Source organism: Anoplolepis gracilipes, chromosome 6 (assembly GCF_047496725.1).
Source record: "Anoplolepis gracilipes chromosome 6, ASM4749672v1, whole genome shotgun sequence".
Classification (NCBI taxonomy): Eukaryota; Metazoa; Arthropoda; class Insecta; order Hymenoptera; family Formicidae; genus Anoplolepis; species Anoplolepis gracilipes.
Genome location: NC_132975.1, coordinates 6,497,480 through 6,514,222, shown reverse-complemented (window position 1 = coordinate 6,514,222; position 16,743 = coordinate 6,497,480). Strand labels below are relative to the sequence as shown.

The 16,743-nt window shown below is 36.5% G+C and overlaps 1 protein-coding gene across 20 annotated transcripts in view; it reads right to left on the bottom strand.

The window, feature by feature from the left end:
* Nucleotides 1-16,743, bottom strand: part of Rim (Rab3 interacting molecule) — a 206,539-nt gene that overhangs the window by 158,610 nt on the left and 31,186 nt on the right. For 10 of the 20 annotated variants that reach the window (XR_012046905.1, XR_012046904.1, XR_012046903.1 and 7 more), the window contains 12 exons: nucleotides 16,389-16,605; nucleotides 14,072-14,264; nucleotides 9,663-9,870; nucleotides 8,890-9,144; nucleotides 8,006-8,029; nucleotides 6,649-6,913; nucleotides 6,128-6,379; nucleotides 5,615-5,788; nucleotides 2,449-2,478; nucleotides 877-1,033; nucleotides 499-668; nucleotides 229-398 (listed from right to left, as the gene is read on the bottom strand). Coding sequence is in view for 2 of the 20 variants with exons in the window: in XM_072894671.1 (XP_072750772.1) it covers nucleotides 229-398; nucleotides 499-668; nucleotides 877-1,033; nucleotides 2,449-2,478; nucleotides 5,615-5,788; nucleotides 6,128-6,379; nucleotides 6,649-6,913; nucleotides 8,006-8,029; nucleotides 8,890-9,144; nucleotides 9,663-9,870; nucleotides 14,072-14,264; nucleotides 16,389-16,605 (2,115 nt within the window). In the remaining 18 variants the exon portion in view is untranslated. The remainder of the gene's footprint in view (nucleotides 1-228; nucleotides 399-498; nucleotides 669-876; nucleotides 1,034-2,448; nucleotides 2,479-5,614; nucleotides 5,789-6,127; nucleotides 6,380-6,648; nucleotides 6,914-8,005; nucleotides 8,030-8,889; nucleotides 9,145-9,662; nucleotides 9,871-14,071; nucleotides 14,265-16,388; nucleotides 16,606-16,743) is intronic. The other 10 variants (XR_012046915.1, XR_012046920.1, XR_012046907.1 and 7 more) reach the window with 9 other exon arrangements.

The window sequence follows — 16,743 nt, the reverse complement described above, 5'->3', positions numbered from 1 at the left end:
CTAATAAAACATTTTAGAACTAATATTTATATTTTCTCTTTTTTCTATCCATAGAATATACTAACAAAGTTTGATCGTTTAACTTGAGACGTCCTGTATATTTATTATTATATCTATTTTTATTCCTTCTCAGTCAAAAATAGGGTGAAATAGCAAATATTATATAAGACAGATTATCGTCTATTTAAAGCGCCAACTTTTTCGATAGAAAAGTCAAAACGAGCTCACCTCCCATGCCTGTGCTTCTGTATATCGACGCTCTGTTACGGTGTCTCATGAATCTCGCCCGTTCTTCCAGATCTTGCGTGACCCTTTCCTTCAAGGCTGGCGGGATTTGAGGTAGCTGGCGTTTCTTTGGCGATCCAGTGGGAGTGGCAGTCGCCGATCTCGAGCCGAATCTAAATGAGCGCGAAACCGGTAAACCCGCATTGTCAATTCTCTCTTGCAAGCGATCCGACGATGAATGAATGAAAAAGTTTCCGACGATATATTTCATACCTCGTCGTGTGAACGTATCCATGCGAGTAGGGAATGGATCTGTGCTCAGGTGGAGACAAGGAACGATGACCGGTGGGACTTTGAGATCTTCCTCGATATCTGACGCTCGGAGAATCCATAGGCGCTGCACTGTGCGACCTATGACCCATCATTCCCCGATGGATGTCGTCCTGGAAGTACGCATTTAATGACGCACAACAATATTGTCGATAGACGTTACGTAATCGCATCCACAAGATATCGATAGATTTTAACGCATCCGAATATGTCTCGCGAATATATGTATTTCTTTCCTCAGCATATAATTCATCGATCGATTTCTCCATCGCCATCGAGAGATTGAAATTAAAAACCGAACGCCTTTTTCAAACGTCTTACCTTACGATACGTCTGATAACCCGATGCGATGGTAGCAGGCTGGTCGCGAGAGATCATGAGGGCTGCCCTTTTGCGTCCTTGAGGCGACATGTCCCTTCGACTTCGATGCTCACCGTCGACGCAGAGTTCTCTCTCCGGTGGTGGGCTAGAATAGTGGCTGCTCCAGCATGCGTTCATTTTTTTTCATCAATCAATAAATACTGCGTGCCTTACAAGTTAAATGAGGCGAGTGCTGTGAGTCTCGCGCTAATCTCAAAATGCATGCTGCCAGGATGGTAAGAGAAAAGCGGAAAGGAAAGTATCTTTGGAATGCTATAAAAACGAAAACTACGTAGCACCGAGGAATGTAAAAAACGAGATCAAGGTAAAAATTCAGTCAGACTTATCTCTTGAAAATATATTCGTACGCATTATTTGGCGTATATATATATATATATATACACATATAAGATTCTAGCATGAGCTCGATTCAATTTCTTAGATCGCAAACTGCAAAAGATGCATATTCATCTAATTTGGCGCGAGAAGCGGCTCCAAGTTATTCGGCAATGCAGTCAAGTCTCCTCGGCGTTTACACAGCGTTCTCGATTGCGAGACTCTTTTCGTTGCCAAAAATCAAAGTCGCGCGACAAAAAGAAGGAATCACGAGTCGCCATAAAACTGAGAATATGCCGTGTAAGTGCGTCCGATGAGTGCCAAGACTGCGTAAGTAGTCGACTTTTGCACGTCAATGATCGATCGTGCGAAATGTGTATTGATATAGAATCCAAGATGGGATCTTTACTGTTTCTGGCAACGAAAAGCAAAGTGTCCGTGCAAGATAGTCTCGAAAGTTGTATAGCACTCGATGTGTGATTGCAGTCATCATCAAAGCTCGCAAAGAGAGAGAAATTCAATCCCCACCCCGGCCGATGCGTCGCGATGCACTAAGCATTCTAAAAGCCATGTCCCGTCGCATCTAAGATTTAATGTAGGTACATAATATGCAAGAAGCGATGACAGTATGACGTCTAAAGTGCCTACATGGATGACGATTCGCTAAATTTTTGCGCTCCGCTATTTTGTTATTTATTTAATTATTATTTTTTCGCGCGATTCTTTTTCTTAGCAAAGAATATAAATAGCCCCGAAAATTTTGTGAAACATTATTGTATTGTATTGTAATATTCATGTCTTGCGCAAAATATTGCAACAGGAAAAATGGAAGAAAGTTTAATGCCAATGGCAATGTTTCTTGTCACCGATGACGTCTGTATCATAGTCACTGTTTCTTTCTTTACTTGAAAATACTTTTTCTGCTCCCCCCACCCTCCCTCTATCTGTCCTTAGAAATAAAAAGCCTATCGAATAAAGATTTCTCATATTCTCATTGTCTATTCTAAAATTAAGTTAGTTACGTGATCGCGTCAGTTCGCGTTGTCCCGTTGTCTCGTCTCTAATTACACTTGCAATTTTATTTTGCCACATAACTAACTGACTGATCTACGCGCGATATTGTAACCTAGCGGTGAGGATGCAAGACGTGTGACTGCGTGATGAAAGAGGAGAAAGTATAAATTGTAATGGCCGTACCGCTTATAATTTGACGGCATATTATGAAACCTAAAAAATAAATAACAAAGCACACGATTAAAATTAAAATCAATGAGCGGGCGCGGCCGCGGCCAACGCGTCATTGTATTTAATGTTTCTTATCTCGCCATAGATTGTACTTTAATATTTGAAATATTTTATACACATTTGTCTATTCAAAGAATATGCTTGATATAAATTTTTACATATACGTATATATGTATGTGCAAGAGAAAGTTGCCAAAACCGACATGCCATTTTTCGGACTCCAGATTCTAGTTAAAAATTCAAAATAAGAATTTATATCCGCAGATTTTTATTCAAAATTATTCTTTATTTCTTATTAATTTTTTGATAATACTGTTTTAAACTTTTAAATATAAATGGAATTTCTGGAAATTTAAAATGTGAAACATTAATCTCTAAAACCAACATAGCCGCTAAAAATTATAGAAACACGATAAAAAATATTCAAACAAAATTCTAATAAATTATCCAACTGAAAAAAATTATTGAATTTTAAATAAATTACATTATTGTTTTTGTTTATAAGGATAAATATATTTAAGATTATACACACACATTTTTTTATCCCTTTAAATTAAAATCTTTTAAATGTGATAAAATTAGACAATTTACATACTCATATTCTTTGAATTGACTCTTCAAAGCAAAATGTTAATTATGTCGATATATAAACCACAGGGTACGTCGGAAAACTCTAATTTAATTTTCCTAACCGCATTCTCTCTGTGAGAAAAGATAAAGATAAAAATAAAATAGAGATAAAGTTATATAAAAACAAAGCAGATTTAGAAACCTTTAAAAAAGTAGAAAAACATAACAAAAATAGTTATATGAAAAAAATGTATTATTTTTAGATTATATAATTCACCAAAGGAAAATCATAGAAATAGAAACTATTAAACTTGAAGAACTCGAAATAAGCTAATTCATATAAATAAGTTATAAATGCATATAGTATGTAATTGTATATATTTAGAATAAATAAACTATAAACAAACAAAATTCATATCAACTTTGATAAAGTATGCCACTTAATTAATCAATTGCATTGGTTTAGGAGATCTATTTTAATTTTGGTGCTCTATAATATCTTATTTAAGGAAAACGCGATAGAAAAAAAAAATCATATAAGACATATACAAGTACGAATGTAAATTCCTTTCGTAATTAATCTTTGTATCCGCCTATTAAAAGAACAATTTCTACTTTGTTATTAAATATAACAATTTGTATGCGTATATATGTGTGTGTGGGGACACTTTTGGATAAAATTTTAATAAAAATATTTTATCGAATTGCATCGTCCATATCGCATTATCGCCGTGGACTCGACGACGATGGAATTATTAATGTAAGCGGCGAAACCCTTTCGATTAATCTCATTAGACGATACTGAAAGTTGTTAAAAATGCGCAGGATGTCCGCTTGCTCTCTCGGGGGAACGCCGGAATGTTTCAATTACTCAGGACAGCTTTTACAGAGGCTGATGCGCGCTTAGGGATAGAAGCGCTCACTTTGCAGATCGAAGCTGTTCGGTATAAAAGAAGTGTAGAGCGATGCTGGATAGCGATCTCGGCTTATCCCTATCTCTGCCACTCTACCTGCCAAGCCTATCGGGGATAACATACGTTTTTCATTCGAGCCACTATATTGATTCGATTTCTGTCATATTGTCGACAAAAAATTTACCAGCAAGTTCTTTAGAATAACCGAAACGCGTTGTTACACAAGGAGCCGTAACTTCAAAAAAATTACTTGCCGAATATTCGAATTATAAACGTTGCAAGTACATTTGATAAATTTTAACATCGTTATTGGGCAAATTTTACTATTAATTATAAATACTTGAACTGACACAATAATATACAATGTATGCAAATTTTACATTTACAGCACAAATAAATAATTTAGTGTAAAAAATATCTTCAATTTCCTCTTTTTAAAATAATTTAATATTCTTACGATTTCGAAAGGAATTTCATTGTTACAGATGATTAATGTCTTATTGTTAGGTAATTTTCTACCTTATTCCATTTCGATATGCACTATCATTTCTTCCATTTGATAAAAGAGTAGAGGCTCAAAGAGCTTTGGCGAAAACCACACTTTGTACTCACAAATAACGATCGGACATCACCGTTGGAATATTAATATGGATACGAGTTTTAAGGTTGACTTCCGGAGCTGACGATGGTCGCGGGCCAACTGCTATGTCAATTGGCTTGTTGCCCAGTTTTATAACTTGGCTTTTGCCCTCTCTCTTTCTTTCGATTACCCCTTCCCGTTCAACTTTCGTCTTTTTTTGTTCCCAATAATTTATATTATATATTATAGTATATTCATACTTGTGTCTGTTTCTCTCTCAGAGGAGAGATGATTTGGCTCGCTTATTAATTGTATAAAAAAAAGAAGATAATCGAACCTTGAACGATTGCCACTTTCAAATTATTACAAAAACTATTTGCAATGTAATTATTTATTTATTAGACGATAACTGAAAACAAACGCTTGACAAAAGTGGCTCAAAATGCAATCTGCTAAAAAAATTAGTAAAAAAATTAAAAATTTTGTCCCTTTGCACAAATTCTAGCAATTATTTAATAACAGAGTCTCATTATAAAAAAAAAAAAAAAAAAAAACTAACGACGGAAGGAGTCCTCGCGTGGGAACTTTTTCTACCGAATGTAGAACGAATATGACTCCTCTGTGTTATCGGTGATAAGGGTCGCGATGCGCAAGCAACACGAGAATGATTGTTACGGCAATAGCTACGAGAATGGTTACGAGATTTGTAAACAGGATCTTAAGCGGGGGAGGGGGGGGGAGACAATAACGCCGTCAGATTAACACAATTCCCACCGGTCAAGTATGCTTATTGTAGTGCATACTCAACAACTACAGCTAATCGATTTTTTTATATATATAATTGTGTAAAAATTATTTTTTCAATTAATACGCGACTTTGTGTTTCTTGTTAAACAGAATTTTGGTTTATATACGACGACTTTACAAAATAATTCAACGCAAAAATCTAAAGTTGACTGATCATTTCCGACGGTTTGATATAACGCTCTTTGACTAGACTGAGATTTATATGTATGTACCGTATATAAAGAGAGATCTTAAGAAATGATATTACCTAGAGGAACTGCCGATACTACTTATGCTAGCACCGTCAGCCGTTCTTCTTTGTTCCCTCGACACGTCGCAGTCCGTAATATCGCACTCCGAAGTGTCGGAGTCACTTAATCTCGAAGTGGTCGATGGTGGACTGAGATGATGATCTAGCACGTCATCAGAATCTTGGTAATGCCTGTAGAGTACAGAAAAATATAATGTTAATTATATTTCGCGATAAGTTTTTATTCGCGATATTATTAAATTTATTCACAATCTCTTTAGAAATAAAAAAAAAAAAAAAAAAAAAAAAAAGAATCAAAGAATTTTTCAAGATCTATTTTCGATACTCTCGAGTCTTTACGTGCAAATTTCTGAAACTCGCGAGATAATCTGCCGCAATGTCACATTGTAAGCAGGGACGAGAACATTGTCAAACATCCCGCGGGAGATTCGTATCGATGCGAGGTATTTATTTGATCGCTTTTAGTATTGGCATCTCGGAACTACTAGCATCCGCGAGTGCGATTCATACCTGACGTGCCGGTGTTCTCCGTGAGCGGTCAGAGAATGCCATTCTGGTTCCTCGTCTAAGAGACATACTGCCAATTCCAGGACAGCCTCGCCAAGAAAATCGTTCGCCTCGTACCTCGCGTAGTCCCAGACAGTAATCTCCAATGCCCTTTTCCTCAATTCCGAACGCCTGACTCCATTATAAACAAAGGTCTGATTCCACCTAGGATCGTTTGTATTCGCCACGGTCTTTGTCCGTCGTTTCGATTTCTCGCTGCAACATTTGAAGAAACACATGGCTTTTAAAAACTCTTCATATTGCATTTGTAAATAATTGTGCGATAATCAAATTGGAGTGAAGTTTAAATCGGAATTTTTTAACGGATCGAAAAACAAAACGTTCATCAAAATTTGTTTCGTTGTCTTTATATATATATATATTTGCATCTTTATAATAATTAAATATCATAACAATCGACTCGATCTATTATATAGAATTTCTCGAAAATTCTCAATTGATTAAAACAATTGACATATATTCACCTCTTGTCAGGAAGCAGAAAGACTTTGGCATAAGGATTTCTCGGTTGGCCGTTGTTCTTCGGTGTGAGACCCGCAGCACAAATTATCGTGACGATCAGCTGAAGTCCCACGGGATCGAAGCCCAGCTTCACCTGAATGCTCCCGCCCACGTTCGCATTTCCGGTTGGATGTCGGGAGTGTCGACCGCGTCCTTGGGCATGCAGGTCCGGCGAGCCGGGTGACGTCACTAAAACCGAGGGTTTCTCACGCCTCGCGTCGTACAACTCTGCAAGTGATCGTGCGGTGTCGACTAGGATATAACTCGTTTCCGTACCTACGATCTTGGAGCGATTCACGAAGAGGGAGGGTGTGCTCGAGATTCGAAGGGGGAGGAAACGACAAACAAACATAAAATAAAAAACAATATGATAAATGTATGAGTGAACAGAAATAAAGTTTTATCTCTCGTTGCATCAACACATTCATTGCATTATTGACAGTGAATATATTTACGTTAACGAGATGTAATATTAAGTAAATACTCAAAATAGAAAATAATCGAAACGTAAGACGTTCAAAATACAATACATTTGAAGGATTAGAACGTCTGTTGCACGTCTATCTTAGAGATTTGTGCCGAGTAGACACTTTAGTGAAATTATAGCCGCGAAAATCAAGTTCTCTATCTCTTGCGGCATCGAACTCCCCGAGGGAGGGAAGGGATATTACAAAATCGATAAACTATTTCCAAACAGTTCTGGAAACACACCCTCTTTTAAAGAAGTGCAGTTCGCATGCACAGGTTCTCACAATCACGGAAATCCGCGACAACGAGTTAAGAAAATGAAAGGGGAGAGAGCTGTTATCATAATAATGTTCGACACATTGATAATAGACATAGCAGTGAATTACAGCAAATTATACTTATTCGTAAGGATTGTACGGAAATATTCATATTCGTATTACAAGTAGAGAAGAAGCACGATATGTATGGGATATCGACGCTTTTATATTTTGCATATATATATATGTGTATATAATATATATATATATATATAGTTGTTGCTCCCATAAAACTATACCTACACAACGGTGCTTTTTAGCGAGGGGAAAGGGGTGCATTAGCATTACGATCTACATTTACGTTAAACATCGACGAATATATGCTCAAGGCAGAACAAGTGATGGATTAATTTTCGTTGCTCCGCCATATGATTTGTCGTAGCATCGAAATAATGTAATTCCGTTTGTTGAGATTTAGAAAAAAATCTCACTAAACGGACCAATAATCGACGAGGGGATCAACGATATATATAGGAAAAAGACACCGAGATCAATTGAAATAATTTAAAGACAGAGACTTGTCTGTGAGGCCTACCCCATAGAATACATTTCTTAAGACCTGGAATGCGAAAAATCATACAATCCGTGTGACAATAGCATCGGTCCCAATAATATGCTTAACATATACTTATGCGAGGAACGCAGAATGTGCGAGAGATGCGAGAGACGTGCCTCGTAAAATCTATCTTCGCGTCATTTCAAAGAATTCGTCTAATGGGATTTAATTGGTATCGATTAATATTTCATCAAATCAGAATAATTAATTTTCAGCTCTTTCATACTCTATCCGATTAAATCGTAGATGTTACGCGGTGCTTTATTCCCGGCATAATATATGCTTGCAATCTTTCTTATTATTTATACAGTATTCTTTATATATATATATATGTATAAATCTTTTTAAAAAGATATGGATTAAATAACAAAAAATATATACAATGATTTATCCAAAAGACGAGATGACTGCCCAAGAATCTTTTGTCTCTTCTCTAATCTAATATTCAGCTTACACAACAACGTATTTTCCTAATATATTTTTCTATAGCTCTTTGTGTATAACTACGTTTAAATTGACATATTCTATAAGAAATAAGAGCCTAAAGCACATTCTACCTCATCATCATCTTTCTAGAATTAATATTCATAAGATTTACTTCTCACAATGTTTAATAAAGTAACGTGTGGCACCCGTAAGCCCATGCATGACTATTGTAGGAGAAAGAGCTTTTACAAATCAATAATTATATTTGTATATAATTTTAATACATATGTATATATACATATTAAAATCATATGCAAAGGAAATGTCAAGTTTGAAGAAAATAACGGGTCATGATGAAATAATCTAGATTCACGACATTTGATACACAGAAGCAAAATGAAGAATCGGAAAACGAAACGTGCCGAGCGCATAGTCACCTTTGTGATGTGGCTGTGATCCGGAGATGGTCTCGTGTTTCTGTCGCCACTGGCTCTGAGCGACAATTCGTCTGGACGCCATGGGCGTCGACGGCCCCGGTCCAGCAGGCATCATGCCTGTTGTCGTCGTGGACAATTTTCTCTCAACTACGAGCTCGATTTGCGGCTCCAGCCTCGACTCGGCGATGATGTCGTAAACTTCCCGGAAGCTTTTGCCCTGCAGGGACCTCCCGTTCCACGAGATTACCTCGTCACCTGAAACAGCCGCAGGGAATACCCGAGAAATCGTCGAGCGTCCGATTCGTTCCGTACGGATGTTTCACGGGAATGGAAGTGGGGCACGCGACTGTTACGGGCCGTGCGCTCTCAGCATGTCAAAGTTGAAAGCACTGAAGTATTTGCAAAGTGACGCGAGCGCAAGACTTTCGTCGATATGATACGCGATGATGCAAGGAAAATTCCGTTACATTGCCTCTGCAGTCGAATATAATCTATTTTCCCGATTCTCTCAACAAACTAGATGGAGTATTTTTATAGTTTTCTCGTAATGTTATTGAATGATTCGATATATATATATATATATATATATATATATATATATATCTAGCAATTAATTATCGAAATTGCAATTCTTCTAAAACGTAGCGTCAAAGATATCCTGTATTTTTATTCGCGCACGATAATCGCGATTCCTACAAGTGATATATTGTCCGCGACACGCGTATCTCGAAAGCTCGTCGAATTGCTTGATTTGAACTTTGTAATCTTCTTACCGGGTCTAAGTTGACCTTCTACGTCCGCCGTACTACCCTTTTTCACCTTCTCGATCAAAGCGCCTCTGGAACCGTCTTCCAGTAGCTTGCCACCGACAACTTTTAGTCCGAGTATACTACTGCAGCTTCCGGTACCGGCCGATTTTCGCAAAACCATGTGGCCGATGAACTTCTGACCGTCCTCACTCACTTGCCAGGACGATGGATGCTACGGAGCGCGTATAGTATTTCTTTTACTGATAACGAGTGTCACATGCTTTCGTATACCAAAAACAATATAGAACGTACGTCCGAATTCTGGAGAGATATTTTTCATCTAATTACTAGGCAAGGCTAAATGTTTTTCTCACTCTGAAAATAATTTGTTATAGCTTGTAAAATGATTCAGAGACCTATCGTTTTTGAGACATGTATAATTTTGTCTCTTCCAGTATTCTGACGTACTTCCATAATAATAATCTAATTATCAACTAAAATAAAAAACAAATACTACACACATTAGCTTAATCCTATTGAAAAATGCTTTGCGACCATGTGCATTCAATATTCATCACATACACACATTGCGTTTTGCAATAATATATTTTTTACTACCAAAAAAATTTGACCATAAAAAAGGCTGCAAAAATATGTCGTTCTTCAAATTGGCGAACAATTTTTGAGAGAATACGCTTATAGGCAAGTTGTATCGAAGGTTCAATAATATAATGTGATCGATATAATAAAGAGAATAAAAAGTCTAATTATCCGAGATAAGAACCATTCTTGAAAAAAAAAAAAAAAAAAAAAAAAAAATACTTCTTGAAAAATAAAAATACGTCTCTAGTTTATGTTTTAGCGTATTCTCCCAATGAAAGAGACTATATATATATATATGATTCAACGAGAAATTTGACTATTTATTTATAATAGACGCAGAATAATTAGGCAAGCCATATACGCTGTTGTAATATATAGCATGTATAAGAGCGAATATTAATAGTCACTATTACATGCAATACATGCGTGTAACTAGCAAATATTACAGTGTACATAAGACATTCCATAATGATGATACATTCCGCGCTTAGCGGAACATCCAGCCTCCGAAAGCTTCCGAAGGCAAATACGGAAAAAAGTGTATATACAGGCATGCAAGTAACACTGCGTGGTCGTCGAATATGCGTAAAACTGCGTAAAAATCCTGAGCGTGTGATGTATCTCTATCTGAGAACGACACGATTCACACAAGGTGGATCTACTTTAGGGAGAGGGGTTGCCTCTTTTCGATTTCTGTCCTATCGAATGGAACTGCTTCGTCACCAACACGCGATTTACAACAAGTTTGATGTCTTGTAAGACAGAACTTTAATTCAAACTTCCATCCATAATTATAACGTTCTTTTTTTTTAGCGTGTTTAATTATAGCAGCAATAATATTCGCATTAATCCTACAGACATTATTACAATATTATAAATTAGAAAAGTCGATCCATATAATTGGCCACATATTATAAAAAAGAAAACGCATAAATGTTTTTATAGATTTACATTTTTATAATTCATTTCTGCTTTTACGCCAGTAAAATATCTGAAATAAGTTTGGAATTACGCGTATCGTTATAATAAAACGATCCTTTCGCTCGTGTTTGTAATAATGATACAAATTGTATAAAAAGGTCGGAATTCCACCAGACATATTGAAATCGCAGAGCCGGCAGGATTGAATGTCAGACGGCAATTACGCTATTCTTCGCTTGCGATTAAACGTACAAATCTTTTATAATACATTTGTACAACAGTTAACCGCTCGAAATCGTAACAATTGAGAAATTGATATTTAAAAAAAGAGATATTTAAAAAAAAACCTTCGCTCAAATCGAGATGACAACTAACGAGGTCGTCAAGTCTCAAGTCGTTCGTGTTGCTATACCCTTTGGCCGCGTTCCAATTCGATTAATTATGAAACAGATACGCTTTTGTTTCGAGAGCCCGGCAACATTCGCCAGTTTCTTAATTGGATCATTTTGGACCGGCCCGACAGTGTGCTTCGAGTCAAATTTTCCATATTACAAAGCTACAGAGGGATGACAAAGAGATAACGCATCGTGATACACTTTTATACGCGTAAATAAATCCGCACCTGGTGAGACGATTATCGATCGTGCGAATTAATTCCCCGCCATCGTCAAGTTGTTCTACTTTGATTTGCTCCTCGGTAGAAATACGCGATTACGATTGATATTTAATTTTTTCACTTCTTTTTATATTTTCGCGCGAACGATTTCCACTTTAGTTCGCGAGAGTGATAACAAGCAACGCAGAGTAACGTGACTCATTTGGGAAATAAGAGCGAGAAAGATTGACCGCGATCAGAGTCATTTAGAGAGATAGTACGTAAGTCGTCGCTAAATAAATTACCCGATCGTTTACTCTCGCGGAATTTAATCCTGGTTATTTGCTTCGTATAATTGGAACGCGACCCGCACGTCTATCACTCTCCTTCGTATATCATGAACGACGAGTCGTGTACACAACGTTGTGTTCACCCATATACATAAACTTTACTCAAATCGCGGTATCTGTCAGAGTCGTAGTAGTCAGTAAAATCTGTTTTGTTTTTATAATCATTTAAATAATCGCGTAATCTGAGATATTCACTATTTTAGATAATTTATATCTTAGGTAATAAAATATCTTTAGATAATTTACTTTTATTTTAGCATTTCTTATTTGTCTTTAATTGTTTCAATCGAATCTTATATATCGTTATAAATAATATAGCTGGAGAACATAATTGAGAATATTGATCAGTAGCTATAAATTGTCCGATAAAAATAAACATTAAATCAAGTAATCTTTGTTCCCCTGAAAGTATTCATAGTCTATTATATTTGATAGTCAATTTGATTTGATTCACATAGATATTACTCGAATCATTCTGACTAGTATTTTCAACCAAAGAATAGAAACGATAATCTACAATCAAACTGTAATTGCTTCATTTCATCAATTTTTATTACTTGAGAAATCTATTCAGTCTTTTGTGTATGATAATCTCTAATATTTTCATAAAATTGCGCAATTACAGATTAAAACTTAAATAAAATAAAGAAAATAGATTTCACATGAAACAAAATGCTATTCTAGTTATTTACAGAAGAATTCAGACCTCCAATATCGAATCGATTATCCGCAATTTTTATATATTTTTTAGTTATAACTTATGAAAATTCAACTAGGCTGAACGTACTTTGAGAGTGGCGTAGAAGAGAAATGAATGTCAGAAATGATATTCATTGTTTAAAAGTACATAAATCTTTTCGTCGTCTATTAAATCTACATGCAAAACTCTGGAAAATTACAGTAGATTTCAGTCAGAAAGAGGCACAATGGAATGGATCAAAAAAAGTCTGACGCAAAAGAGTTGTAGTTCAAAAGACGATTTTCTCTCTACTTAAAACTTGTGAATTCACGGAGTGCTACAAGTAGCAAAGTAATCCTGTTTTTACAAATTACATTATAAAATTTTGTTAGAATTGTTATAAATAATTACTTGTGTATTATATCGATGATTTATGAATGGAAAACCAATCATTTTCCGTGAGTTCAGTTTCAGGACTTTAGATGAGCTCAAATCTTTTTTATATACATATGTCAACGCTTAGTAAGTTGTAGAAAAGAAGCCGATATATACAAATAAATCATTCAAATAAACCTCGAAATCAAAACGAACACAAGCACACAAGCCTTTAAGCACGAAGTTTAGGATTAATCGAGCAAAAGAGGTTCTCTCCTGTCCGCACCAAGTGGAGGGAAGAAAAGAAAAAAATAAAATGTTCAAGAATAAGTTGATAATTACGGATAATAATCTCTCTGAATTCTCGCACACCAAGTCGATATCTCTCAATCGAATCAATGCAGCACAACTTTCTCTCCCTGAAACTTTGGCTCTCCTAGTACACATTATAATCCGAAAGTAATGAGTAATTACACGTGCTGCACGCTAATTACAATCAATCAGCAAGCCATCCCTTCAATGCCTCTTCGCTAACGCTATCGAAGCGAGGAGCGAGAAAGAAAATAACCGTATTCCACTTTGGACGACGTTATTTCACTTTGACGTATCCGCCGCGATTAGCGTCTATAAAAGTAGCATGAGCGCGCGATAAAAAGTACATATATGTATACCGTATGTATCGTGCGATATCGATCGATCGAGGAAACAAAAAAGCTGGAAAACCCCTTTTACTCGATCTCCACCGGTGAAAAATACCGGCGATCTATTCCTATACTCTGTCTATCCTATCATAGGCCCCTGCCTTCTACACCACCATCGACCGCGATCTACTCGCTACAAACTCGAGAAGCGTTTTTCTAGCGTTCTTACGAGCCGGCTAATGTTACTCGCTCGTAATCCGGCCCCGTACCTTGGGCAGATCGCCCCTGTTGCTGTCTTCACTGCTCGTGAACGTGCTAGAAGTGTCTATCCCGGAGTCTTTGGTCGCGCTGTCTTGGCTACCCTGCCGATCGGCCTCCCAAGACCATTCCTCCTCCTGAGGGCCGCCGACATTGGTCCCACCGTCAAAACGAACTGTCTTTTTCCCCCTCCTCTCTGTGAACCTAGTAGACACGCCATATACACAGAGAGAGACACGAAGACGGATTGACAGTTGATGTGCGTGTATTGCATTTTATTTATCGTGTATATTATTTTCGCACGTGATTGGCAAATCTCAGTTCGAATATTTGAGCTCAAAGTGTGATTCAGAATGTATATATATCTCTCGTTTTTCAAACATTTTGTTTTTAATGCAATAAAACGTAACGAAGAAAATCTCCAATTGTAAAAGTTTGTTGTTCAGTTTACATTAATTTATTACAAGATTTTCAGGCAAAGTACGCGGTAGCATTATAATTTCCATAAAAAAAAATTCAATACCAATCATACGTTCGTTCTTGCGAATGTAATACATGCCTTACGCTTCGTCTTCGAGCTTTTGCGTTCAATATTTTTTTTGGATTCGTCAAAAAGCTGCTTTTGCACTTACATGTAGCTCAGATATGAATCTGATCGGATCCGATCTTCCGTCGTCACAAAATTGTCGTTGAAAGTGAAAGTGCTCTTCTATACGCGTGTTTTAAATTAATCAAATATTATATCGAATCAAAGTTAGACGAGAGAATTATAATTATATTGAATTAAAATTTCCAATTCATATTTCAATGAAACATTTTAATTGTGTAAAAATATTCTGAAAATCAAGTTATTTATCAATTTCTCATATTTTTAACAATTATTATATACACGTGCAGTCAAAATTCATACCTTGTAGAATATAGAGTAATTTTGCAAGAGATGGATCACTGGTTGAGATAGATAGATCACTTTTATATATATTTCATATTTTATTTCAATTAATATAAATGGCGTTTTTCAATATTGTCAGAAAAATTAGATGTATAATTGCAGCTTAAATTTGATAAAATACAAATTTTTAATATTTTTATAAAGAAATAGAAAAAGAGTACTTGTTAATAATAGATATTATGTCTTTTATCTTTTGTTTTCAAATACTATGATTAACAAATAATATCATAAAAAATTAAATATCAAAAATTCAATTTTAAAAGTCCTATTAATAGCTCCTTATATTCAATTTATATTCACCTTTCAATTCAATAAATTCTCGAAGACGAAGCACGTGGCAAATTATATCATAATTTCGACAGCACAAGTAATTCAATTTTGACACATCATAGTTTTTTAATTTTAAACCAAAGATAAAAAATAGTTATTAATTATATTGCAATTTTTTCTTGTGTATACTCGATAAATAATGCAAACCATTGATCGCGATTTTTAACTTGCGAAATCATAGAACCTATGTCTCTATTATTTATCGAGTAACGATAAGAAAATTATATACAAGAAAATATTGCAGTATAAGTTATAACTATTTTTTTCTATTTTTAGACGCATCAATTTGAAAAAAAATCGCAAGTAATAAAACAAGAATGTGTGTAGAGGAGAGTGGCACCGGCCCAGACACGCTGCAGTAATCCTCAATCTGTGGCAGAGGCACTGTATCACATATCTATGGATGGCATCATTCACAACTTTTCAGTCCGACAAATAATTAGTATAACAGACTAGAAAAATATATGAAGGACAAATGGCTGAATCGGAAATCGAACCCGAAGTTCGCTTTCCGCACAACTACTCTTATTATTTGAACTATTCAGACCTCATACCTTATGCTACTTTAACAGTGATACGATTTCAGAAAGATAGGAACCGTCCGGCTACTAAAACCGGTTAGTCTCTCACAGCCAGATCAATGTGACTGACTGTTGTCTATGGATACAGAGCCTAAACTGCCACGGAGAAATTCGCATTACGAATAGCTACAAGCGTGACTGCAGAGAAATAATGGTTCTACTGTCCCGCCAGCTGGTAGCTGGACTATGCCTGTTAAGCGAGTGGCCACAACTGTCAGTACTCTTTAGAGTGAGCGAATAACGCTTAGCACGATCTCGAAGTAGGGAGATCGATGCAGATCGAGAATCGCTATCTCGAAGAGATACTCAAACTTCTGCAATCGGAGATTTTGCTGACGCGTAAGCCCCTCGCGAATAATAAATAAATAAATGTCTCGCGCTACTCGGGTCCCTGTCCCGCGTTTGTAAGATCAGTGAGAAAGCGACGAAAAAAGAAAGCACGCGATCTTCTGTAAAAAAACGCACCTCCTACTGTCGGAGCGCCATTCGTCGCCGCATCTTCGGAAGCTCCGTCTGACGAGAGTGTTCTCTTCCTTTCGCGGCTCTCGCGGTGGATGATGGCCATTATGCTCGACGGCCGTGCCCGCGCCCGACCCGTGGTGCCCATTGTGGGATCCGTTGTGCCTACGCCCACCACTGGACATCGATTTCGGACCTCCCGCGTGGTGGTAGTACCCCTTCCCTACAGTAGATCCAAAACGTTTTTTCGTTTTCTTTCCTCTCTCTCTCTCTCTCTCTCGCTCTCTCTCTATCTCTCCTTCTTTCTCTCTCACTCTCTCTCTCTCTCTCTCTCTCTCTCTCTCTCCCTCTCTCTTTCGAC